The sequence below is a fragment of the Balaenoptera musculus genome, chromosome 1, assembly GCF_009873245.2.
Source record: "Balaenoptera musculus isolate JJ_BM4_2016_0621 chromosome 1, mBalMus1.pri.v3, whole genome shotgun sequence".
NCBI classification, from domain to species: domain Eukaryota; kingdom Metazoa; phylum Chordata; class Mammalia; order Artiodactyla; family Balaenopteridae; genus Balaenoptera; species Balaenoptera musculus.
Window position 1 is genome coordinate 46,211,211 of NC_045785.1, and position 27,902 is coordinate 46,239,112.

A 27,902-nucleotide genomic window follows, 5' to 3' on the forward strand; every position below is an offset into this window, starting at 1 on the left:
CGTTTGTATTTTGAGTACAAGTACTCGAGTACTTGTGCCCATCCTGGGATAAAATCAGCATCTTCCTCTCGCTTCCGAGTCCCCCCAGCAACCAGGGCTCCCCCTCCTTGGCAACTTCTGCCCCACAATGTTCTAGATGCGTGGGGTGCCCGTGTCCTTTCCATTCTCCTCTCCCAGCACCTGGCACAGGGCCTGGTGCAGAGTCAATGTTTATGGTATACGTTAATTATACAAGTTTCTGAGGCTTCTGTAGTGAGTATTATGTCCATGGTCATTTTTCATGATTTGAAATTAAGAACAGCCTCAGAACTTTCCACCTGGCCAAGTATAATCATCCCATGCAATGCGGCCCCCCCGGCCCCCAGCCCCACTCTGAGGCTGGCAAGCGTAGCTGTCTTAAGCAAGGCCTAGCTCTCAACAGCCCATGTTATAAGTGATCAGGGAATCGGCCTGCAAAAGCAAAAATCCTCTCAAACTCTATTTGCTGACAATTTAGTGTCATGGAAAGCGTTCAAGAGCTGCCAGCTGCTAAGGGCCTGACTGCCAGTGGGCGTTTGTGTAAGTGGGCCCGCTGGCACCCTGCCTGCTGGGCACGCTGGACACCCCTCGCCCACCACCCAAGAGTCAGGGGTCAGTTCCTTAGCTGTCCACGCCTGGATGGCTCCAAGATCTGAGAAAAGGGAATGACTGTTCTTGCAGAGGTTGGCAGCTGGTCACTGGGAGTTGGGGAGGAATGGGTGTGGACCACAGAAGAAAGGTCTGGAGCAGCAAACACCCCAGGAGAGGGGAACCATGTGGGCAAACGCAGGACATTAGGGGTGAGACTGAGACCAGCGGGGTCCAGCAAGAAATCCAGCTTGACCAGGGACGTGATTTATGCTGGGGACCATTGGGAGACCTGAAAGCTATGGGGGAGATGTCTACAGGCCATTGGTCTGAGTTTAGCACATCCTATCCAGCTTTGCAAATGAATCCTGAAATGGTCAGGGTATCCAGAGAAGGAAATAGTAAAAGGCTTAGAAAAAGACCCACTGCCCCTCGTTATTAAAGAGTGGACCTTATTCACACTGTCAGTGCAAAGTACAAAAAGGAATCAGCACCATTTCCCACCAGGTCACTGGCCCCTGGTACCCCTTCCCCCGACCATAGCCATTTTCTGATATACACAGAAAAATGTCAGTGAACCCCCAACTCTGTTTTTGAAAAATTTATTTTATACCCTCAGAAGCTAAGAACTGCCACTCAGTGAACCAAATTTAGAATTAAGTTTCTTCCCTAGTCTATCTACTTCCTTTTGAAATTTTATAAACAAGATTTTGTACACAAGAGGTAGCAGAGGAAAATTCCAGTCTGCTCGTTCCAAGCTCAAAAGGTAACGGCCCACACCTCGATGTTAGCAGGGAAGGTGGAGCAAGACAGGGTGAGTCTGGTGACACGTGCTCTAGGCCCGCGTTTGTTCCGTCAGGGCCGTGTGTGGGCTCCAGGGGAAGTCACGGGCCAGGTGCCCTTCGGAAGGCTCATTTGCGTTCTCTCCCAGGACGCCTCTGAGGGGCTGACTCGGCCATCCTAAGACGGGCCTCACGAAGGGAGCTTCTTGAGAACACACAGCATTGAGTTTAGTTGTGCAATTCCTACTCGATTTGCAGACCATTTTGAAAGATTTATAAAAACATCTTCATCCAAAAAATTGGCAGTAAAAATGACCCTTCTTCCAAAGTAAGCCTGTCATAATTGTCACTTTGTTGTATGACATTAAAAAAAAAGTCATCAGCAGGTTCATAGACTGCAGCCATTGGAAATCAAGGTTACTGGCAAAGTGAAAGTGATGTTCCTTGCAGCAACAATGTGAGCAAATCAACCAGGGCACCTAGTATCAGCGACAGGTGATCCTGGTCCTGATGAACATGACTGAGGAGAGCAGGTGCTGGGGGCTGTGGAAGGCATTGTTTCCACAGGAACGAAGGGACAGAAGTGGCAATTTCACTCCTGAATCTGGGCTCCTGAGAGTGCAACTGCCAGCGTGATATCCTCACACTTTATCACGGCTGGCATTTCAGCGTCACGCCCTGTGGGGTCGCTTTGTGAGGATGGGGGCGGAGGGGACGGCTGGGGAGATAGTAGGACATGGGGTATTCGTGTACTCAAAATCCGTTTTGAGACATCACATTTGAATTTGCAAGAACATCAGAACCACATAAAATCTGCCTGCTGCCTCTGACCCTTTCCCTGGGGCGCAGTTCTGCTCTCAGGTGTCGGCCCTCCACCCACTCAGTGTCTTTTGACAGAAGCCACCACCAGCCTGTCATGCAATCGCAAACTGCAGCCTGGCTGCACCGTAGCTTCAGCCTTCGACCATGAGATGACAGGGTCTGCAGCGCGCAGCGGGAGCAGCTGTCTGTCCTGCCACGGGCCCACTGAGCCTGACTCTGCAGACCTGTGACTGGGGCCACTCGGCTCTTCCTGAGGTTCCCCTAGTCCTGTGCGTGGTGAGCACAGGACAGGGCAGGGCACACAACTAAAGGCAAACAGGGTTGAAAATGTGTGTAGTGACTCAAAACCCAAAACATACAAAATATACGAAATATGTTGGCATCCCCCCTCCCCTCGAGAAAAAGGGGGAGCTGGCATCTAACCTGAAATGAGTGCGTGGTACAAGACTTGGGAAACCCAACTAAATGGATGGCTGTTCAGTTGCTTACTAGTTATTTCTTGTCCCCATCTTTTTAGTGTCAGTTAGTCATGCTGAGGAGAAACTAAGTCTCAAATTCCTTCTCTGCATTAAAATGTCTAGAAACTCACAAAGCAGTTGTCTTTCAACTCAAATATTTAAACTTCATGTACAACCAGTACCAAGGGTTTCAGTAATTATTTTTCAGCAAAAGCAAATGATTGCAGGTCACATGACTTAAGACTACAGTTTATTCAATATGTCTCCAAGCATTAAAAAGATTTTATGAAGTCAAACTCAATAAAATTATATCTTAAAGTGCTTTTTATTTTGCTCTTTTTAAAATTTGTTTTGGGAACAACTCGCAACTTCTTCAGTAACTGATGTCAAAGAACGCACCCTGTACTTCTGGAGAACACAGCATTTTTTTTTTATTGCTCTTTCAATCTCAATTATATCAGAAAAATACCTTAAAGAGCTTAATTTCCCAATTTTTGATCCTGGTAACATTTCATCAAGATCCAAGTTTATGCGCAGAGCTCTCATCCAGACCCACCTGAAATTCTATACAAATAGGGAGACATATTAAATACAAAGGTCTGTGTAAACTGAGTTCTTTAACTACTATTTTACAGTGAAAAGGAATTTTTATCACATATCTTTACATCATTTTAAATTGGATATTCCTATTCAATGTTACTGCAAGATTAAAAATTTGCCCACACTCATCTAAAGGCAGCTTGCTTTTTTTTTTTTTTTTTTTTTAAATATAAAAACCAAAGGAATTTCTTTTGTAGCATCATAGAGAAAGCAACAGCTTTATCCTCACTCACTCTTGTTATGTTCATGTAACAAAACAGTCTGCCACCGGCTTTATTTCCTAAAATCTCCACAAAAGTGTCAATCCACATATGGACTGTGCCCCGGGTCAGCGGATCCACAGGCCGGAGTTCTCCTGCTGCCAAACAGCTCCCAGGCCTTCCCCGGGGGCTGAAGAGTGCTTTCCTTAAAACATGTGCTCCTCCCGTCACGCAGGCTCTCCCGGTCCAACCTCCAGGCTCTTCTAAAGGGTTCAAGGATGAGATTCTGATTTCAAAAAGGTCCTGAGCATCCAGTAACCGTGACGTGACTTCTCATCATGTGCTGGGCACATCCCCTAGGGATCGACATCGTCCAGGTCACTTCTTAACTCGCCGATCATCATGGGCGATTCAGAACCCTTTGGGAAAGGAAAAGAAGTTAAATACATACAGAGTTAAGTTAGAGAAAAAAGTTTTTCTATGCCAACGGACTTGTGTTCTGCAGTTCAAACATGTCCTCATTTAACTACTTAATGTTTATCAAAGGGCAACAAAACGTAGCAAGTGTAACACCTTATATTTGATAATTCGTGATTATGCAAAACTTTCATTTCTGTGTTCTCATTTAGTCACAGAAACAACCTAGTGACTTCCCTGCTGTCACAATGTGGTCTTGGGTTAAATCAAATCACTATGCTGAGTCTCAGTTTCCTTCTGTGAAATCAGCGTAACAGCGACCTCACAAGGTTGTTACGAGGATCCGAAAGATTTAGAAACAAACAAAACAGCGCACAGAACATCAGCAAGATTCATTTAATGAGGGCTCTGTGCCATGCACTGTGATGGAGCTACAGAGGTGGCTTTACAGAAGGTTACAGACCAGAGGGAAGACACAATACACGTCATTACATTTAAACCTGCTGCATTATTTTGCGCATAGTAGGTGTTCATAAATATTGCATTCCTTTTTCTACTATAGCGATTAGTATTACAAATACTTTAAAAATAAGCTTAAAATTACTCTTTGACTCTCCTGACAAACAGATTTCAATGGCATGAGGCCCTTCTTTTCAAGGGTCTGTGTTTCCAGGAAGGCTGGTGAGAGCAGAAGGAGGAAGGGGTGATTCTTCATAACCCAGCAGAACAAAGTACAATCTGGAAGGACCACATCTGCAGCCTCGCTTTATCAGGACGTTCTCCAAGCTCAGCAGAACAGCCAGCAGAGACTGAGGCCAAAGCCTGGCTTAATTTCACGGTGCAGCACTGTTCCGCTTTCTAAGCACACAGTGAGTGAGTCCTGAGCAGAGACTACTAGAGGGTGGAGCTGGTGTTTCCTTTCTCTCTTGATTATGGAGATTCTCTTTGGAGAACCTCAGAGCAGGTGCTGCCCTCTCACACAGGACATGCCCTACTGTACCTGCTGTAAGTGCCTGTCTCCGTTCTCATTCGCAGGACTGCTCTCCGACCCGTTACTGCTTCCCGACTGCTCCTTCTCATTCAGCAGAGCTGTGGCATATGCTAACGTGTCCTGCCGGAGATTGAAACACAAGAAAAAGTTAGGGGGTGTGCAGCGGCAGCACCATCACTGAGGAAGACTACGCTTCACTTGACCTTTGGAGGTGGTGCCTTCACATCAACCTCTGTGGCAGTGGGGGCCAGACTGACCGACCCTCATTGCTTTTCTTCCAGGCAAATAACTCTCAAACTGTACACCAACTTGCTGTCTTTTCATAGAAAATCAATTGTTTCTTCCAGCCTTACTCATTTTTAACCTATACCTCTTTTCTGAGGCTGCAGTTTCTGAGAAACATACTAAAAATCCTACCTAAGGGATTTCAAGCCACACAAAACCAAAAGACAACTCTCACCTGAGCTGAAATTGTTCGCTGAAAGGTTTTTCCAGTTGATGTTTCATTAGAGACATTACTCTGCGGTGTCCAGTAATGTTCTGACATCTGAGACAGAAAGTCAAAAATGCCATCAGGGCTTCCCTGGTGGCGCAGTGGTTAAGAATCCGCCTGCCAATGCAGGGGACACGGGTTCGAGCCCTGGTCTGGGAGGATCCCACATGCCGCGGAGCGACTAGGCCCGTGAGCCACAACTACTGAGCCTGCGCGTCTGGAGCCTGTGCTCCGCAACAAGAGAGGCCGCGATGGTGAGGGGCCCGCGCACCGCGATGAAGAGTGGCCCCCACTTGCCGCAGCTGGAGAGAGCCCTCGCACAGAAACGAAGACCCAACACAGCCATAAATAAATAAATAAATAAATATTTAAAAAAAAAAATGCCATCAGAGGACTTCCTGGGTGGTCCAGTGGTTAAGAATCCGCCTTCCACTGCAGGGGACGCAGGTTTGATCCCTGGTTGGGGAACTAAGATCCCACATGCCGCAGGGCAACTAAGCCCATGTGCCGCAACTAGAGAGGCTGCGTGCTGCAAACTACAGAGCCCACGCGCCACAACTAGAGAGAAGCCTGCATGCCGCAACCAAGATCCCACGTGCTGCAACTAAGACCCGACGCAGCCAAAAACATAAATAAATAAAATATTAAAAGAAAATGTCATCAGAGATGACAAATAAGCCCACGTGAGCCCACGATTTCTACCATTAGATATTACAGTACAAAAAGCATCTAGGGACTTCCCCGGTGGTCCAGCGGTTAAGACTTCATGCTCCCAATGCAGGGGCCCCAAGTTCGATCCCTGGTCAGGGTACTAGATCCCGCATGCCACATCTAAGAGCCCGCATGCCACAACCAATAGATCCCGCATGCAGCAACGAAGATCCCACGTGCTGCAACTAAGACTTGGTGCAGCCGAATAAATAAATAAAATAAAAATAAAAAGCATCTAAAATAGCATATAAATTGACCCAGACTTTCTGTAACATCAGGAGATTCTTTCTTAGAAGATTCCACTTCCATTCTCAAGAGCTCACTAAAATATCAATATTATCTCTTATATAATCATCCTTACCTTTTTATCCATAAAATTAAAACACATGTATTAAGATACAAATTAAATGCATAAAGATAGGTATCAACTGTACTAAAAAAAAGTCTGAACTATGAAAATATTTTGAGGACAGTCTTCAAATTAAGTTTGAGATTTTTCCTGATAAGATATGCTGCTATTGATTCCAATGTTATAGCCAGAAAAGTTAAAAACTCAATTACCTTCTTCTGCAGCCACTGGACAGCCCAACTCCAGTGATGGGAGTTCTCCTTGAAGTATTCTTTAGCAGCAGGACACCTGGTGATTGGAGGAAATTTTTATTAGCCAAATGCTTTCTCTGCAAATATACTTCTTTAATATATAGTACTTTAAAATTTGGAAACACAAGTGCTACTTTCATTAAAGTTCAGTTGTCTTTACATTAAATGTGTATGTTTTTTGGTTTGGATACATTCACATGTTTAAACTTCAAAAGGCAGTAAAAGATAAATATGTAGTGAAAAGTTTCTTATCTACCTCTAACTCACCCACTTCATTCTATTAAAATTCCAAGTTGGAAAATGAAAAATAAAACAAAAATACCCACAACAAATTGCACACTTAATAAATAACCTATTTATTTATTTATTTACATTAAAGTATAGTTGATTTACAATGTTGTGTTAGTTTCTGGTGTACAGCAAAGTGATTCAGTTATAAATATACCTTTTCAGATTCTTTTCCATTGTAGGTTATTACACGATGTTGTATATAGTTCCCTGTGCTATACAGTAGGACCTTGTTGTTTATCTATTTTGTATATAGTACTGTGTATCTGCTAATCCCAAACTCCTAATTTATCCCTCCCCCACCTCCTTTCTCCTCTGGTAACCATAAGTTTGTTTTCTATGTCTCTGAGTCTGTTTTTTTTGTAAATAAGTTCATTTGTATCATATTTTAGATTCCATATCTAAGTGATATTTGTCTTTCTCTGTCTGACTTACTTCACTTAGTATGATAATCTCTAAGTCCATCCATGTTGCTGCAAATGGCATTATTTCAATCTTTTTTATGGTTGAGTAGTATTCCATGGTATATATATACACATCTTCTTTATCCATTCCTCTGTCGATGGACATTTAGGTTGCTTCTATGTCTTGGCTATTGTAAAGAGTGTTGCAATGAACATTGGGGTGCATGTATCTTTTCAAATTAGGTTTTCTCCAGATGTATGCCCAGGAGTGAGACTGCTGATCATATGGTAACTCTGTTTTTAGTTTTTTAAGGAACCTCCATACTGTTCTCCATAGTGGTTGTACCAACTTACATTCCCACCAACAGTGTAGGAGGGTTCCCTTTTCTCCACACCCTCTCCAGCATTTATTATTTGTAGACTTTTTAATGATGGCCATTCTGACCAGTGTGAGGTGATACCTCATTGTAGTTTTGATTTGCATTTCTCTGATAATTAGTGATGTTGAGCTTCTTTTCATATGCCTATTGGCCATCTGTATGTCTTCTTTGGAGAAATGCCTATTTAGCTCTTCTGACCATTTTTTGATCGGGTTGTTTGTTTTTTCTGTTATTGAGTTGTATGAGCTGTTTGTATATTTTGGAAACTTGGCCACTGTCGGTTGCATCATTTGCAAATATTTTTTCCCAGTCCATAGGTTGTCTTTTTGTTTTGTTTATGGTTTCTTTTGCTGTGCAAAAGCTTAGAAATATGATTAGGTCCCATTTGTTTATTTTTACTTTTATTCCTATTGCCTTGGGAGACTGACCTAAGAAAACATTGCTACAATTTATGTCAGAGAACGTTTTGCCTATGTTCTCTTCTAGTAGTCTTAAGGTGTCCAATAAATGACCTCTTGATAAAATCAAACTAGTCTTTAACTTTTGTGATTTAAATAAGAATTAAGAATGATATTATGGGGAAAACAATTTTAAAATGTGATTTTGGAGCCCCCCAGCTTTCCATTTTTATTTGCCCATCTAGAAAGCTGTCCTTATTTGAAGACACTACCGATGGGGATATTGCCACTAATGTATATAAAATGTGATATGTGCAGGGTATGGAAGCACATATAAAGACACTACTGATGTCTGGACCGTGTGTCTGCTGGCATAAGACATGCTATGTGGCCCCAACACTACTTGGAAATGTCACTTTTAGGCAAGGGCTTATGATGACATGTTGCCAATATGAAGCCTAATTAATGAACCCACAATTGTGGCAGGATGATCTCCATCTGTGTCTACAATGTTATGTCATCTGGAAAACGCGTGTTCGTGCATTATTTCAATGGGGCTCTCATTTAAATCTGTTGAGGATGCTCAAATGCAGCAGATTAATCCCAACAGATTTCTCATTCTCATTCTGGTACAAGTCCAAGGATGGAAATACCCATGCCTAAGAATCAGCGAAAACCTGGAGCAAAATAAATTAAACTATAAAAAGAGCTCGGTGCAAGATTCGGTGTTGGCAGTGCAGTCTGCTCAATAACCTTGGGTTACACTCCTGTATATATATCCTGAAAAGACAAAATCTCTAATTTGAAAAGATACATGAACCCCAATGTTCACTGCAGCACTGTTTACAACAGCCAAGACATGGAAACAACCCAAGTGCCCATCAACTGACGACTGGTTTAAGAAGATGTGATGTGTGTGTGTGTGTATATATATATATATATATATATATACACACACAATGGAATATTACTCAGCCATAAAAAGAATGAAATATTGCCATTTGCAGCAACATACATGGACCTAGAGAATATTATACTTAGTGAAGTTAGACAAAGAAAAATATTATATGATATCATTTATATGTAGAATCTAAAAAATAATACAAATGAATCTATATATAAAACAGAAACAGACTCACAGACATAGAAAACAAACTTATGGTTACCAGGGGAAAGGCGTGGGTGGGGAGGATAAATTAGGAGTATGGGATTAACATACAAACTACATACACACAACAGATAAGCAACAAGGATTTACTGTACAGCACAGGGAACTATATTCAATATCTTATAATAACCTATAATGGAAAATAATCTGAAACAAAATATATAACTGAATCACTTTGTTGTACACCTGAAACTAACACAATATTGTAAATCAACTATACTTCAATTAAAAAAAAATAATAACCTTGGGTTAGCATGCAGTCACTCCAATCTTTTGTTGGCCAACGTACTAAATCAGGGAGCTGAAGTTGCAAACTACTCAGGTTCCTTCTAACATTGAGAACCTTTGCTTTCCAAGGGTCTATTGACAGATGAATAGATAAGCAAAATATAGTATACATATATCTATACAATGGAGTATTATTCAGCCTTAAAAAGAAACGGAATTCTGATACATGCTACAATGTGGATACACCTTGAAGACATCATGCTAAGTGAAATAAGCCAGTCATAAAAGGACAAATACTCTATGATTCCATTTATGTGAGGTACCTACGACAGTCAAATTCATGAAGATAAAAAGTAGAACGATGGTTGCCAGGGGCTGGAGGGAGGAGGAATGGAGAGTTATTGTTTACTGGGTACAGAGTTTCAGTTCTGGAAGATGAAAAAAGTTCTGGAGACTGATGGTGGTGATGGCTGTGCTAACAATGTGAGTGTACTTAATGCCACTGAATTGTACACCTAAAAATGGCTAAAATGGTGAATTTTATGTTATGTATATTTTAGCACAATTAAATAAAAAGAAAAAAGAACCTCTGCCTTGAAGTCAGTCAGCCTGTGATCAAGTCCTAGCTCTGACGGCAGGCATGTCACTTAAACCACCTATGATATGGGACTAATAACAGTACTTAACCTCATAAAGTTGTTGAAAAGGTTAAATGAGAATACAGGCAAAGTATTTAGCATAGTGCCTGGGTTCATAAGTGTAATTAGCTGTTTTATGACTGTCTCTTGAGAGACAATTTTGAAAGTGGGGACCTAGAAGCCGACACAGTTGGTAGTTAACTAAAGATCTCTTGAGTGAAGGTTCATGAACTCTTTGCTGTCGAGGTCCCTAAATCTGCCTTGGACTCCTGCCCTTCCTGCATAAAGCCTGGTGGTTTAGCATTTTTTTTTTTCCTTGGATTACACAAGATCTGTTACCTTTAACACTCCCCCTCCACATCTCTTGGAGATCATTTGAATAGTTGTCTGTACCATCCAAGCAAGCATGCCCTGACTGGGTGAGATTCTCTAGGTACTAAAACAAGGCAGATTTTTTCCTCTGGTCATGTTTGACTTGTAACTAAAACACCATTTCCTCACTGCATTTTGAGTCAATACTTACTTCTGAGCAAGAGTTACAAGAAATTTGACACACTGGTAGCAGCGACTGCTGTCCACGTGATTACTGTGGTGCATCAGAGCTGAAGGAACAGAAGAGGAAATTTTAACAATAAAGCACTAAACTGAAAGTGGGTCCAAGTAATAACAGCTCTCTTGTTCTGAAAATTTACAACAAACTATTTTGATAAGCAGATAAGAAACTTAACAAAAACATGGTGGTGCTGACTCAACAGGAGTCCCTAAATTCTAATGGGTAGAAACACTAAGTAGTATTCAACAAACACACAGGGTGGTGAAAGTTTGACTTTTACAAGAACTGAAAGGAACTAAAATTTATAATGGCTGATAATTCACCTAGAGACCTTCAAAGTTCTCCATCCACCACACTACTGACAGAGAGTAGTTAAAATACTTTTACTGTGATAAATGGAAATGTATGGTATTAGTTCAGTTCAACAAATATTTTCTGCTCTTTGCTTTTAGCATTTAAAGATGAATACGGCTGATCCTTGAACAACATGGGTTTGAACTGTGCAGGTCCACTTACATATGAATTTTTTTCAAGAAATACATATAGTACTACACAATTTGTGGTTGGTTGAATACTCAGATGCAGAACTGTGGATACAAAGGGTGGACTCTGGAACTTGAGCATCTGTGGGTTTTGGTAACCGAGGTGGGTCCTGGAGCCAATGCCCTGCGGGTACCCAGGGATGACTGTAATGCCTGGTCCCTGCTCTTGAGCAGTGTATGCTCCGTTAAGTTCCAGAGAGCCCGGGGACTGCCCTGAGCGGAGTACACCATTCCAAAGGGGGTGGCCTAGAATGCTGTAGCTACAGAACCTTTCTCGCATAAATTTCCTTTCTGCAATAAAAAGAGATCCTAGAGAGATTAACCAAGATGGCGGAGTAGAAGGACGTGCTCTCACTCCCTCTTGCGAGAGCACCAGAATCACAACTGGCTGCTGGACAATCATTGACAGGAAGACCCTGGACTTCACCAAGGAGGATACCCCACGTCCAAGGACAGAGGAGAAGCCACAGTGAGACGGTAGGAGGGGCGCAATCAGAGTAAAATCAAATCCCATAACTGCTGGGTGGGTGACTCACAGACTGGCGAACACTTATACCACAGAAGTCCACCCACTGGAGTGAAGGTTCTGAGCCCCACGTCAGGCTTCCCAACCTGGGGGTCCGGCAACGGGAGGAGGAATTCCTAGAGAATCAGACTTTGAAGCCTAGTGGGAATTGATTGCAGGACTTTGACAGGACTGGGGGAAACAGAGACCCCACTCTTGGAGGGCACACACAAAGTAATGTGTGCATCGGGACCCAGGGGAAGGAGCAGTGACCCTGGGGGAGACTGAACCAGACCTACCTGCTGGTGTTGGGGGGTCTCCTGCAGAGGCGAGTGGTGGCTCTGTTTCACCGTGGGGATAAGGACACTGGCAGCAGAGGTTCTGGGAAGTTCTCCTTGGCGTGAGCCCTCCCAGAGTCTGCCATTAACCCCACCAAAGAGCACGGGTAGGCTCCAGTGTTGGGTTGCCTCAGGCAAAACAACCAACAGGGAGGGAACCCAGCCCCACCCATCAACAGTCAAGTGGATTAAGGTTTTACTGAGCTCTGACCGCCACAGCAACAGGGAGGGAACCCAGCCCCACCCATCAACAGTCAAGTGGATTAAGGTTTTACTGAGCTCTGACCGCCACAGCAACAGTCAGCTCTACCCACCACCAGAGCCTCCCATCAAGCCTCTTAGATAGCCTCAACCACCAGAGGGCAGACAACAGAAGCAAGAAAAACTATAATCCTGCAGCCTGTGGACCAAAAACCACAGTTACAGAAAGATAGAGAAGATGAAAAGGCAGAGGGCTATGTACCAGATGAAGGAACAAGAAAAAAACCCAGAAAAACAACTAAATGAAGTGGAGATAGGCAACCTTCCAGAAAAAGAATTCAGAATAATGATAGTGAAGATGATCCAGGACCTCGGAATAAGAATGGAGGCAAAGATTGAGAAGATGCAAGAAATGATTAACAAAGACCTAGAAGAATTAAAGAACAAACAAACAGAGATGACCAATACAATAACTGAAATGAAAACTACACTAGAAGGAATCAATAGCAGAATAACTGAGGCAGAAGAACGGATAAGTGACCTGGAAGACAGAATGGTGGAATTCACTGCTGCGGAACAGACTAAAGAAAAAAGAATGAAAAGAAATGAAGACAGCCTAAGAGACCTCTGGGACAACATTAAATGCAACAACATTCGCATTATAGGGGTCCCAGAAGGAGAAGAGAGAGAGAAAGGACCAGAGAAAATATTTGAAGAGATTATAGTCGAAAACTTCCCTAACATGGGAAAGGAAATAGCCACCCAAGTCCAGGAAGCGCAGAGAGTCCCATACAGAATAAACCCAAGGAGAAACACGCCGAGACACATAGTAATCAAAGTGGCAAAAATTAAAGACAAAGAAAAATTATTGAAAGCAGCAAGGGAAAAACGACAAATAACATACAAGGGAACTCCCATAAGGTTAACAGCTGATTTCTCAGCAGAAACTCTGCAAGCCAGAAGGGAGTGGCATGATATACTTAAAGTGATGAAAGGGAAGAACCTACAACCAAGATTACTCTACCCGGCAAGGATCTCATTTAGATTTGATGGAGAAATCAAAAGCTTTGCAGACAAGCAAAAGCTAAGAGAATTCAGCACCACCAAACCAGCTCTACAACAAATGCTAAAGGAACTTCTCTAAGTGGGAAACACAAGAGAAGAAAAGGACCTACAAAAACAAACCCAAAACAATTAAGAAAATGGTCATAGGAACATACATATCGATAATTACCTTAAACGTGAATGGATTAAATGCCCCAACCAAAAGACATAGACTGGCTGAATGGATACAAAAACAAGACCCATATATATGCTGTCTACAAGAGACCCACTTTAGACCTAGGGACACATACAGACTGAAAGTGAGGGGATGGAAAAAGATATTCCATGCAAATGGAAATCAAAAGAAAGCTGGAGTAGCTATACTCATATCAGATAAAATAGACTTTAAAATAAAGAATGTTACAAGAGACAAGGAAGGACACTACATAATGATCCAGGGATCAATCCAAGAAGAAGATATAACAATTATAAATATATATGCACCCAACATAGGAGCACCTCAATACATAAGGCAACTGCTAACAGCTCTAAAAGAGGAAATCGACAGTAACACAATAATAGTGGGGGACTTTAACACCTCACTTACACCAATGGACAGATCATCCAAAATGAAAATAAATAAGGAAACAGAAGCTTTAAATGACACAATAGACCAGATAGATTTAATTGATATATATAGGACATTCCATCCAAAAACAGCAGATTACATGTTCTTCTCAAGTGCGCACGGAACATTCTCCAGGATAGATCACATCTTGGGTCACAAATCAAGCCTCAGTAAATTTAAGAAAATTGAAATCATATCAAGCATCTTTTCTGACCACAACGCTATGAGATTAGAAATGAATTACAGGGAAAAAAACGTAAAAAGGACAAACACATGGAGGCTAAACAATATGTTACTAAATAACCAAGAGATCACTGAAGAAATCAAAGAGGAAATAAAAAAATACCTAGAGACAAATGACAATGAAAACACGACGACCCAAAACCTATGGGATGCAGCAAAAGCGGTTCTAAGAGGGAAGTTTATAGCTATACAAGCCTACCTAAAGAAACAAGAAAAATCTCAAGTAAACAATCTAACCTTACACCTAAAGAAACTAGAGAAAGAAGAACAAACAAAACCCAAAGTTAGCAGAAGGAAAGAAATCATAAAGATCAGAGCAGAAATAAATGAAATAGAAACAAAGAAAACAATAGCAAAGATCAATAAAACTAAAAGTTGGTTCTTTGAGAAGATAAACAAAATTGATAAGCCATTAGCCAGACTCATCAAGAAAAAGAGGGAGAGGACTCAAATCAATAAAATCAGAAATGAAAAAGGAGAAGTTACAACAGACACCGCAGAAATACAAAGCATCCTAAGAGACTACTACAAGCAACTCTATGCCAATAAAATGGACAACCTAGAAGAAATGGACAAATTCTTAGAAAGGTATAACCTTCCAAGACTGAATCAGGAAGAAACAGAAAATATGAACAGACCAATCACAAGTAATGAAATTGAAACTGTGATTAAAAATCTTCCAACAAACAAAAGTCCAGGACCAGATGGCTTCACAGGTGAATTCTATCAAACATTTAGAGAAGACCTAACACCCATCCTTCTCAAACTCTTCCAAAAAATTGCAGAGGAAGGAACACTCCCAAACTCATTCTATGAGGCCACCATCACCCTGATACCAAAACCAGACAAAGACACTACAAAAAAAGAAAATTACAGACCAATATCACTGATGAATATAGATGCAAAAATCCTCAACAAAATACTAGCAAACAGAATCCAGCAACACATTAAAAGGATCATACACCACGATCAAGTGGGATTTATCCCAGGGATGCAAGGATTCTTCAATATACGCAAATCAATCAATGTGATACACCATATTAACAAATTGAAGAATAAAAACCATATGATCATCTCAATAGATGCAGAAAAAGCTTTTGACAAAATTCAACACCCGTTTCTGATAAAAACTCTCCAGAAAGTGGGCATAGAGGGAACCTACCTCAACATAATAAAGGCCATATATGACAAACCCACAGCAAACATCATTCTCAATGGTGAAAAACTGAAAGCATTTCCTCTAAGATCAGGAACGAGACAAGGATGTCCACTCTCACCACTATTATTCAACATAGTTCTGGAAGTCCTAGCCACGGCAATCAGAGAAGAAAAAGAAATAAAAGGAATACAAATTGGAAAAGAAGAAGTAAAACTGTCACTCTTTGCGGATGACATGATACTATACATAGAGAATCCTAAAACTGCCACCAGAAAACTGCTAGAGCTAATTAATGAATATGGTAAAGTTGCAGGATACAAAATTAATGCACAGAAATCTCTTGCATTCCTATACACTAATGATGAAAAATCTGAAAGAGAAACTATGGAAACACTCCCATTTACCACTGCAACAAAAAGAATAAAATACCTAGGAATAAACCTACCTAGGGAGACGAAAGACCTGTATGCAGAAAACTATAAGACACTGATGAAAGAAATTAAAGATGATACCAACAGATGGAGAGATATACCATGTTCTTGGATTGGAAGAATCAACATTGTGAAAATGAGTATACTACCCAAAGCAATCTACAGATTCAATGCAATCCCTATCAAATTACCAATGGCATTTTTTACGGAGCTAGAACAAATCATCTTAAAATTTGTATGGAGACACAAAAGACCCCGAATAGCCAAAGCAGTCTTGAGGGAAAAAAATGGAGCTGCAGGAATCAGACTCCCTGACTTCAGACTATACTACAAAGCTACAGTAATCAAGACAATATGGTACTGGCACAAAAACAGAAACATAGATCAATGGAACAAGATAGAAAGCCCAGAGATTAACCCACGCACCTATGGTCAACTAATCTATGACAAAGGAGGCAAAGATATACAATGGAGAAAAGACAGTCTCTTCAATAAGTGGTGCTGGGAAAACTGGACAGCTACATGTAAAAGAATGAAATTAGAATACTCCCTAACACCACACACAAAAATAAACTCAAAATGGATTAGAGGCCTAAATATAAGACCGGACACTATAAAACTCTTAGAGGAAAACATAGGAAGAACACTCTTTGACATAAATCACAGCAAGATCTTTTTTGATCCACCTCCTAGAGTAATGGAAATAAAAACAAAAATAAACAAGTGGGACCTAATGAAACTTCAAAGCTTTTGCACAGCAAAGGAAACCATAAACAAGACGAAAAGACAACCCTCAGAATGGGAGAAAATATTTGCAAATGAATCAACGGACAAAGGATTAATCTCCAAAATATATAAACAGCTCATTCAGCTCAATATCAAAGAAACAAACACCCCAATCCAAAAATGGGCAGAAGACCTAAATAGACATTTCTCCAAAGAAGACATACAGACGGCCACGAAGCACATGAAAAGATGCTCAACATCACTAATTATTAGAGAAATGCAAATCAAAACTACAATGAGGTATCACCTCACTCCTGTTAGAATGGGCATCATCAGAAAATCTACAAACAACAGATGCTGGAGAGGGTGTGGAGAAAAGGGAAACCTCTTGCACTGTTGGTGGGAATGTAAATTGATACAGCCACTATGGAGAACAATATGGAGGTTCCTTAAAAAACTGAAAATAGAATTACCATATGACCCAGCAATCCCACTACTGGGCATATACCCAGAGAAAACCGTAATTCAAAAAGACACATGCACCCGAATGTTCATTGCAGCACTATTTACAATAGTCAGGTCATGGAAGCAACCTAAATGCCCATCAACAGACGAATGGATAAAGAAGTTGTGGTACATATATACAATGGAATATTACTCAGCCATAAAAAGGAACGAAATTGAGTCATTTGTTGAGACGTGGATGGATCTAGAGACTGTCATACAGAGTGAAGTAAGTCAGAAAGAGAAAAACAAATATCGTATATTAATGCATGTATGCGGAACCTAGAAAAATGGTACAGATGAGCCAGTTTGCAGGGCAGAAGTTGAGACACAGATGTAGAGAATGGACATATGGACACCAAGGGGGGAAAACTGCGGTGAGGTGGGGATGGTGGTGTGCTGAATTGGGCGATTGGGATTGACATATATACACTGATGTGTATAAAACGGATGCCTAATAAGAACCTGCAGTATAAAAAAACAAACAAAACAACTAATACTAAACTTTCATTGGGTTATTTGTTTGGAAATATGTTAATATAAATGTTTCAGACATTACATGAAATTTCTAAAAATCTTATATTTGTATTTGTATGGAAATATGTATGGAAATATGTTAATATAAATGTTTCAGACATTACATGAAATTTCTAAAAATCTTATATTTGTATCTGTATGGAAATATGTATGGAAATATGTTAATATAAATGTTTCAGACATTACATGAAATTTCTAAAAATCTTATATGTTCTGGTATAATGTTATAAGTAATAATCCTAGTTATTACTTTAAAATGTATATCTCAGAAATAACTAATTTTCTTGTCAACTGCATTATTATGAACTTTCATCAAATCTTTAACCGTGGTCATTTTTAAGTCTTTTGTCATTTACAGACAGTTCTGGGTGTACTCTGATGATTTTGCAAATATGTTCCTATAAAAGGGTTTCATCTTCAAGAAATTCATGGAAAAGACTCTGACAAGTACAGGTTTCTGGTAACTGACTGTACTGCTGAACTGAATGAATAAGCATTTTCAGAACTCTAATGAAAAACTGATGAACTCATAAAAGTGCTAACAAAAGATCAAGAGGGAAAAAAATTAATTACATGGGACTGAGTGAACTGATGAGGATGAGTATAATTTTTGTGACTTTCTGTCTGAATTTAAAAAAAAAAAAAAAATCCCACAAGGACTCAGAAGCAAAGAATATACAAATCAATTTTCACTGCAAAGTAAAGGAGCTGTTACAGTGGAGGATTACTGGACTGAATGTCAATATTATGACATAGTATGAGTGTGTTTCATGTTTGGTAATTGCAATCATTGTTGCTTTTGTTGTGGTCATCCATGTACAATGCTTGGTGTCAGTCTATTTATCTCTTGTAAAAATAAAATACAGTGTGTGTGTGTGAAAAAAAAAAAAAAAAAAAAAAAGAGATCCTAAAACTTCTCTTAATACGTAGCAAAATCTAAAATGACTCAAGTTAACTGGAAATACAGGTGGATGGTGGGAGTTGGATAAGACTATTTTTAACTAAACTCTTCCTAAGAAATAGCTCATTAAAGCCACTTTAGCCTTCTGAAAAAGAAAACTCTGTCAAAAAACTTTTATGAATAGACAATAGAAATTTGGGTACATTCATACCACAAGTAAAAAAAAAAAAAAAAATTACATTTCATGAGCTTGACAATATCCTGCGTCTAAGGTTTTAGTTTTTTCCTCCTCAATGGCTACAGAGTGGGATGAAAGATTTCTTGCTTAAGTGGACAAACTTTAGCTTGTTGAAGAAAGTCACAGCACCCCCAAATCTTACCTGACCCAGTAAAAGGACCTCAAACTGTGTCTTACTAAAAGCAGGAGAGTGTCCAGGGCGATAAGATCCTCTGGCTCTAATTCTCCTGACTAGAATGAGGGAGCCCAACAGCCCTGACCAGACTTCTCGGGGCTTCCTCACTGATCCACGCCAGGCAGAGCGTGTGGGGCAGCCCCGGGGAGGAGAGACTGGCTGGAACGATGAGCTCTCTGCACATTTACTGCAGACACTTCTTCGTAAGGCAGCCATACTTGCCTAGTAATCCATTTTCTGTCTCAAACACAAATTTGACTCGCTCCACCTGTATGGGATCCTCAATGACCTGGGAGAAGTAGGAAACAAAGGCTGGTAAATGAAAGAAGGAACTTGGGTTACAGCCACTGGTGCCTTTAAAAAAAAAATAATTCAAGAGATTATAGTTTCTAACATAACAAAACCAAATACAAACAAATATCAAGTCGTTGCCGTATTTCTCAACAATATATTAAATTTTAAACTAAACATGAAAAACTATTACGTAAGTGATATTTGAAGATACACTCATTTCCTAATACGTGTTCTTACCGATAACATCTAGAGTTCTCTGTGGGTTATATGGACGCGTATTTCATGATCCCAAGGATAAGAGGTTTATGGTTTACAAAAAAACGTGTCAAAGTTTTGATATAACACATGCTCTACAAGTTGATGTGGAGGTTTACGCCACGCCAAACAGGGCCGGATCTATATCTTACTCTCGCTGTACTTCTAATGCCCGGGCACTGAACCGGGCATGGTGCAGTAAACTAAATGGGTCTGTTGTTGAGCAGGTGAACAATACGCAGTCCCACCCCAAGGAGCAACAATCTTCCAAAAGCACTAGGACCAGAAGGTGGTAAAGACCAGAAAGACAGACTTCTTAGAAATGGCACCCATGAGGTACTGCCATATTCAAAAGTGTTTATTAAATGCCTACCCTGTGCCAAGGCCTAAGGGACCTAAAGGGAACCCAGCCACCCCCACCCCCTGCCCACCACAGCCTCTCTTTAAAAAGCCCCTGGGCTAGTCTCTCACTGGCTCACGGTCAGTCACCAAATTCTACTGATTCTCTTTCTAAACACCTACTGTTCTGGCCTTTGCTCCCTCTACTCCTGTCTCTCCTTAGTACACGCCGTGTTATTTCACACTCAGATTATTGCCACAGACTCCTATGTGGTCTTCCAGTTCCAACCTTGCCTCCTTCTTTAGTCCATCCTTCAAGACAACTGCCGGGGGAATCTTTCTAAGACATAAATCAGGTCACATTGCTTTCCTGCTTCAAACCCTTCCATGGTGCCCATCACCGATGGCAGAAGTTGCTAACTTAAATGTCTACAGAGCCCAAGACGACAAGACATGAGCCATGCGGCAGACAAGAGGAGTGGTGAGGACACTGGGGAACGGGAGACCACAAGCCTCATCGAGGGGGTGCGCCGCGGCTGTTCTAGGTGACGGGGTGTGGAGGAAACGGAGCCAGTGTGGCCAGATTACCTGATTCCTCAAGACAGGCTGGGATCCAGAAAGTAAAAAACAAGACAATTTGCGCCAACTTAAATAGACATGTAGGCGGAACTTGGCCACCAGAGTGTCACCACTGACCTACAGGGAAAAGTCCACACGCACTGGTACCTGAAGCCTTTCCTGGTCTGCTTTGGGCTTCTTCCCCAAGCCCTACGAGTTCCCACTCCTTCTAGAAGGCTCTACCTCTACAATTCACTGAGCAAACCAGGGGTTTGGTGGAGAGCATGGGATCCAGGCCCAGTCGCTTGGCTCAGATCCTGGCTCTGTCACTTACTGAACAATGGCCTTGGGCAGCTCACTCCACCTCTCTAAGTTCAGCTTCTAATAAAACTATATTTCACTGATTACAACTGAATTTTAGCCCCTGCTTTTCATATTTCTGAAATTGGGATGCACCCTACAGTGGATTACATTTCAGTTTTTTGGCTCATGAAGATATTTTCAGTAGTACACAGACAGTCAGTGGTGTCTCAGATTCGAGTGAACTGTAGAGCCAGCTGTTCACCTCTGCCGGTCACAGGGTCACACAAGATCACATCTGAGCTGATCACAGTTTCCTGTCCATGGTGAGGCCTTTGCTCTCTGCACTGTGATTGCCTGTGTACTTGTCTGGCTCCCTCACTAAACTGCAAGTGCCTATGAGGCAGTTTATCATCGCTCACTTCTAAATCAGTAATGCATGAAAAGTGGCTGATATGAAGAGGACTCAGTGAGTGCAGACCAAAGGAACGCACAGGCAACCCAAGGACACAGTTTTTATTCATGAACACATGTTGACTAGTAAATACCTAAATGCAAGTGAATTAGAACATTTATGACTTACCAACATCTCATGAAGTAGTTGGAACGTATTCTTTAACTCATGAGGTGGAGCTGTTTCTAGTTGGTTCTGAAATATTTTTTAAAAGCATAAAGATTCCAGTAAGTCTTCAGTGGAAAGCACACTGGAGTGGCAACCAACAGTGCTGGATTCCAGCCCTAGTTCTGCCACCTCCTGGCTGATCTTGGGCAAGTCGTTCCCTTCTCTGCGTCTCAGTTCCTCAAATGCTAAATCTGGGGACTGAAACAAACAACCTCTACGGTCCTCCCACATGTAACCCTCCTTGATATTTTACTATGAAATTAGGAAGGAGACAGGAAAAAAAGCAGAAAGGAAGGGAGATAATTTTCAGTCACTAAACAGGCCTAAATTTGTACCTATATTTCACTTATACATATCCTATTTTGTTGAACATGCTGGAGTAGCTATGAGAATGCAAATGCGAGTGTTCTGAGATCAGCATGCTAGGAGTGAAATATATAACAAAATTCAGCGTAGGAAGTGGAAAAATCTGCCAAGATACACTAAGTGAAGAAAGCAAGGTTCAGAAAACTCACACTCCTGTGCATTTTAGTAACCTTATACATGTGTGTAGTAGGAAAGGATACTGCATTACCACACCGCACTTGCAAGGTGCCAGGTACGGTACTAAGTAAGTGAATGAGGCCTGGAAAGACATATACAATGTGACACTACGGATCCGTGGGGTAGGGTGGAGAGGGGATGAGCCTGGCCGGTGGCGGTCAAGGTGGACTTTGGCCTTGTTTGCACGTTTTAGTTTTTCACCAAGAGAATGCAGTTATATATTATCCATGTAATTAAAAATTAAAGATTAAAAACAAATAAAAATGCTAGGTGTAGGCGTAAAGGTTTTTCTAATAATCCCCAGCAAGGTAGTAAACAATATGGTTAAGAGCACAGCCCTGGAACCACACTGCTGATGTTCAAACTCCCACTCTGCCACTTACTGGTTGTGTGACCCTGTGCCTCAGTTTCTTCAATTGCAGAATGGTGATAAAAACATATCTACCTCAAAGGACTTATGTACTTGAGAATTAAGTGAGTTAAATAGGTAATATTCTTGGAACAGTGCTTGGCATCTAATAAGTGCAACATAAATAATTACTACACACTGATCAGAGCTTCATAAATGAACTACATACATCACTATTTCAGAAGGTGACAAAAATCAATCTAGTTTTGATATTTTAGATGCTGCCTGGGGAAATAATCTAAAACTGTAAAACCATTTTACACAATAATGGTCACCACAGCATTATCATTAACTATAAAGTATTATTCTTAATAGTTAAGAATTGAACCCAATGCAAATATGCATCACTAGGAAGGGAATGGCTAAGTAAATTATGGTACATGAGAGAATGAAATATACTCAGATAACTTTTAATGATATGGAAAATACTTATAAATGTCAAGTGAAAAAAAGGACACAAAATCATAAAGACAATAAAATCCCAATTATGTTAAAATACATACATAGAAAATAAAAGGGAAATGTATGAGAATAGTGTAAATGGTAAGATTTTGAATTCTTTTTTATTCTTCATTTAAAAAAAAAACCAGTAAGTATATACTATTTTTATGATTAGGAAAAACAATTAAGGTTATTAAAAGAAACACAGTGCCTGGGAGCCAAAGGAATGCTTTCCTCGTGTCTCACCCACAGGCTCTCAGGCTATCATCGGGCTTCCCGAGGTCCTACCTTAATGAAATGCAGCATGGTGAAGGAGAAATGCTCGTTACAGAAACAGCAGTACACCACCATCTCAATGAGCGCCAGCAGTGAGCCCGTCAGCTCTCGCAGAGCAAACATTACCTAGCGGGAGGGCAGAAGAGGAGTCGGCCTTTCTTCCGTCACAGTTTACTGTTGATGTGCTGTTTCCGACTTTCACTGAAATTTGCTCAGATTTATGATCATCAACATTGCCTCAAAAGAGTCTGAGTCTGTCTTGAGAGTTAACACAATTTGTGCAAATGTGCACCTTTCTCTCGGGAGTCACTTTCATCAGATTTTTAAAGGTAAACCTCCCTCCCCCATTAAAATAACCACCGATAGATCCAAAAAAAAAATACACAATGAAAAGCTTAAAAAAAAAAAAAAAAAGGAGATATATAGCACAGCACTGTTGATGTAATTAAAAACCAGTATGATTATGCTCACAGAGTCATACTTATGTAAATCAAGTTATGAAAGAAGGACTGGAAGATGACGTTCTCAAGAGGGGTAGCTCTAGGTGGAAGGGGAAGGGACTCGTTGTGGATGGGCCACAGTGGGGGGTTGTGAGCAGCCCATTTCCACACTCCTGAGGTTGAGAAACCCATGTGCTTCAGAGCTGTAGTGTTCCAGGACCAGGGACACATACAAGAGATTGGGAATAAACCCTCTGATAATAAACTGAATGACTGTTGACTGGGGAGGTGCCATGTACCTAGCTCCTGGGACCTGGAGGGGTCATTAGCTGGGCTGGATCTTGAGGCCCAATTCTTAGTTGCAGAGAGGACTAAGACTATTTAGTCCTTATTTCTTCCTGACACACATATAGGAAATAAAATTATTTGAAATAATCACTTCTCTTAACAATACTCCCCTTCATCAGAGCAACATACAAAATACAACTTATAACAAAAGGCATTTTTCCTCAAAAAGAAGAAAACAGCTGAAACGAAAAGAAAATGGCTTTAGCAGAACAAGTACATACCTCTAACAGGTAAGGTTTCCCTTCAGACAAGAACAACAGGGCTTCGACTTCCTCGTGGAGGGGCAGCAGAGGACTCGAGGGGGCAATGCTAATAGGCGGCCGTTGTTTAAATACACCCGGAGCTTTAGGGGACCAAAGAAAAACCCACTTTACTGGATATTATCACATGAAATCGACTCTACAAGGCAAAGCGATCCCCTCAAGATTCACACATGCAACCACTGAGCACCTACAACTGTTCCCTCACAGACATGAGATGGGAGAAAACACTTACCCCTCTCTTTCAATGTATGCCCAGGATGTAGGTGCAAGATCTCTAGCCTCCTGGTGATTCCACCCAAGACAATCTTCCGAAGAAGTTAAAATATACAAAGTGCATGAAAAAAAAAAATGCCCAAAGTGCCTCTGAAGAGACCGTGGACAAGGCACTTCTGTTGCCCAATGGCCAACACCACCTGTGCTGAGCAGAATCAACCCACGTGGAAGGGGTTACCCCACATGCTAGAAAAGCAAGGACTCTCACTCTCATTTTCTTTTGCAAACTCTTCTAACTCATGAATGCGGCAGCTTTGCCTCTGTAGATGGGCGAGTCAGAGTTTAGGAAGCACGCTCTAGCTCACGACCGTCTGAGCGCTCCCAACGTCCCTTCAGACAGCCAACGGCATTTCCAGATCAGAGGGACGCCCTGTGATTTTAATCTAGTTTCCTGGTCAGATGACATGAAAACCCTACCACAGGCTCGGGGGTCAGAGGCTTGCATTCCACACTGGCTGCCACGCCCCTGACTAGCGGTGAGACTTTCAGGGGCTACTAGACCTCTCCCTATCTCAGCTTCTGCGCACACAGGAGGGGAACTGCCCTCACAGGTTTGCTGAGGGGATTCAACACAACAAACTGCGAGCCCCACGGAAAGGCACAGCACACAGAAAACACTGACTACTTCTCAGCTGCTTTCCTGTATTATCACTGTTACTGTTGCTGTCACGACAAGGCCTAGAAACAGTGCAGAAATGTACCTTTATCCCTAGAGTGTTGTTAAATACTTCTATATCCCACCCCAAAGAAATGACTGGCTTGCTCTTGTGACAAACTAGTAAAATAAGGTGAAGTTTAACGTGGATTGAAACAAAAAACTTTAAGTGTTCCTCAAATATCAAATAGCCAAATGAGAAACAAGTAACACCCATTTAACTGCCAACGTTGTTACTCTCCACGTGTTACTGACAAACTCACCATCTCTCTGTTTTCCTGATGTATTAAAGACAGGTTAAAGCTTACCAACGTTCCTTTGGGAAGAGACATCTGAGTGCAAGACAAGCAACGCCACTGTATTGTGAAGGTTCCCAAATTCTCGTGCTTGTGCCGAACTCCATCGACGTATCTGTTGTCAGAGAAAATAAAGTGGATGTTAGTGCTTTGGTTAGAAGGGTGTGCGGGTTCATGATACTTTGAGCCACATTCTTTCTCAATGTTTGACAGTAGGACAGGTCAAAGTCCAAAAAAGTCATGGGTTTTAAGCCAGCTTAAGAGTGGCTTAACGTAGATGTATATTAACTTGTATTCTAAAACAAATCCATTTATGTATTCAATTCAGGTACTGAGCGCTCACCCTGTGCCAGGTAATTTTCCTGCACCCAGTACAGTGGGGAAAGCCTGTGGGGCTGGAGGTCTGCAGGCCTGGCTCTCCTCTGCCACTCGCTGCACCACACGGATGTGGGCGAGTTCTCTACCTGACTTCTTTGTGTAAAGACAGAGATAACCTACCTGTTCCGCCCACTTCGTGGTTGTGAGGACCAAATGAAACATGAAAGGTAGAATGTTTTCAAACTCGTGTGCTCCATAAATGCAAAACAATATTAATCATACAACATAACACCATTAATTAAATCTTATTTAAATTACAATGAATTTAAGTCAATCGCCAGTGTCAATGGAGTCCCTGATAAGGAAAAGCTTGAAGTGAAAAAATAGATACTGTAAATCTCAACATAACATCAACACACAGAGCATGTCAGTACTTGTTTCTTTAACACTAAAGAGTCACAGCGGCAAGGTGGTATGACAGGAGGCTGAGAGGAGGCCTAAGTAGCAAGTCTGTCTCCCTTAATAAAGAAAGGAAAGCTTCCCTAGGCAATGCATCACATACAGGGGAAACCAGAGCTTTAGCCCTGTGACCTTGTCAAGGTTGTCACAAGTTGTCACAAGTCACAACTTTTCTGAGCTGTAATTCTTGCCTGAGAATGGGGAGGAAACTGCCTGTTTTACTGAATTGTGAGTTTCAGAGGTACAGCATGAAAAGTAACCAGTTCCATAAACAGTATTTATCATTACAGCATGTTCACATTTTGTGCATTTTAAATCTATCAAACAGAAGAAATACAATGATTGGAGAAACACACCAATATAGGAACTTCAAACAGGAGAGTCATTTTTTGATATATCTGACCCTATTATCACAAAACCACTTCCCTTTCATTTTCCGAATATGAGTATTACATCTGCAGCAACATCGTTCGGCGTGTAATGGTTCGACTTCACATCTGAATCCTGGCCTGTGACCAGCATCCCGTGTAAGCACGCCCACCAACACAGCCTTGCTCACAGCCCCAGAGAGCAAGTGGAGGACCCAATGCCACTATTTCTTGAATGCTTTCGAATCCCCCAGGCAGAACCCATCTTTCCTCCTAGGTCACTCAGCACTTAGCATTTTGAGTGATATCCTAGTTAGTCATTCCCATTGGTTACAGCATTTAGAATAAATTCTATGAGGAGGCTGTAAAAATAACTGAACTCCAAAGAATTCTAAAGGCTATGTAGTACTTATACCTGGACTCTGATGAAATTAATATTTATTCCCTACAAAGAGAAACACTGTGGCTTCCAAAACTGTGGCCACTTCGCTGGGATATATAAAAGTAGGCATTACCTGACTGTTCTGCCGGTTGGCCCCTAGGAGAAAGCTGATCATGTGTCGCAGAGCTGAATGCTTCAGAAGAAGATCTCCGGCCCTAATTCCTTGCTGTCACGAGATATTGAGAATGACAAATTATATTCCTATCCAGACAGAGATCTATTCCAAAAATACAGTTAAATGAGAAGTTTTAAGTGGTAAGTTTTTAAATGGTATAATTTACATAGAGAAAGTACTTGTTAAAAATCTAACAGCCCTGCAGTGCTGCACAACGGCCCCTAGTCTCAATGCAGACTTCTACTCCAACAGTAAGTAACGATCCCTACATACACTGGAATTCTTGCAAGTAATATAATGCACGAATTAAGATTTTTAAGAAGAAACACTCATAAAACCATATCATATAGATCCTATATTGACCAGTCTGAATTTTTTGCACATATAAAATTCCTTTAGACTATCAATCTGCTATATTAGGAAAAAAATCATTTACCTTTTGTACAAAAGTGTTGAACAGGAAAAAGTACTGAGCACAGTTTTTACAATTTTCGGGAACATCTTTATCCAACAGAGCAAGTAGTACCTCCAGTAACTGATGAAGGCTCTTTAACTGATTAGAGGAAAGATGAAATTACATAAAGAAAAAGAGTATAAGACAGACATCTGTAACAGGATTAATCTGAAGTAAATCACCATGAGAACAAAAGGAAAGTCTGATTGATACAATCCAGTCTCAGATTCAGATGGATTTATGCTTTGGAGAGCAAAAACAGAATTATCAATTTGATCTTCCAGGGAAGACTGGTGGAACTGTAGAAATAATTAAAAGAAAAGCCTAGTTTTGTTTCCTAGCTTTCAGACTCAAGGCACGGTTCTACTGCCTAATTGTCACATTTTTTGCAGAGCCCATTTCTTTCTGTCTCTTAAAAGGCAGGGGGTTTAGAGGTAACATATTTCTGAATCCCTCCCTCCACTATGCTACTTCTTCACATAATCACAGATGCAAAGAATAAAAAACACAGACACAGGCATAGGG

At 41.1% G+C, this 27,902-nt stretch overlaps 1 protein-coding gene across 1 annotated transcript in view; it reads right to left on the reverse strand.

Moving 5' to 3' along the window:
- Positions 1-2,977: 2,977 nt before the first annotated feature.
- USP24 (ubiquitin specific peptidase 24) overlaps positions 2,978-27,902 on the reverse strand; it is a 155,365-nt gene continuing 130,440 nt past the window's right edge. Inside the window, 12 exon segments of the mRNA XM_036833258.1 lie at positions 2,978-3,887; positions 4,886-4,996; positions 5,337-5,423; positions 6,642-6,717; positions 10,708-10,786; positions 19,132-19,198; positions 21,239-21,304; positions 22,959-23,072; positions 23,956-24,077; positions 25,234-25,336; positions 26,882-26,974; positions 27,360-27,476. Coding sequence (XP_036689153.1) covers positions 3,825-3,887; positions 4,886-4,996; positions 5,337-5,423; positions 6,642-6,717; positions 10,708-10,786; positions 19,132-19,198; positions 21,239-21,304; positions 22,959-23,072; positions 23,956-24,077; positions 25,234-25,336; positions 26,882-26,974; positions 27,360-27,476 — 1,098 coding nt within the window. The 3' untranslated portion in view covers positions 2,978-3,824.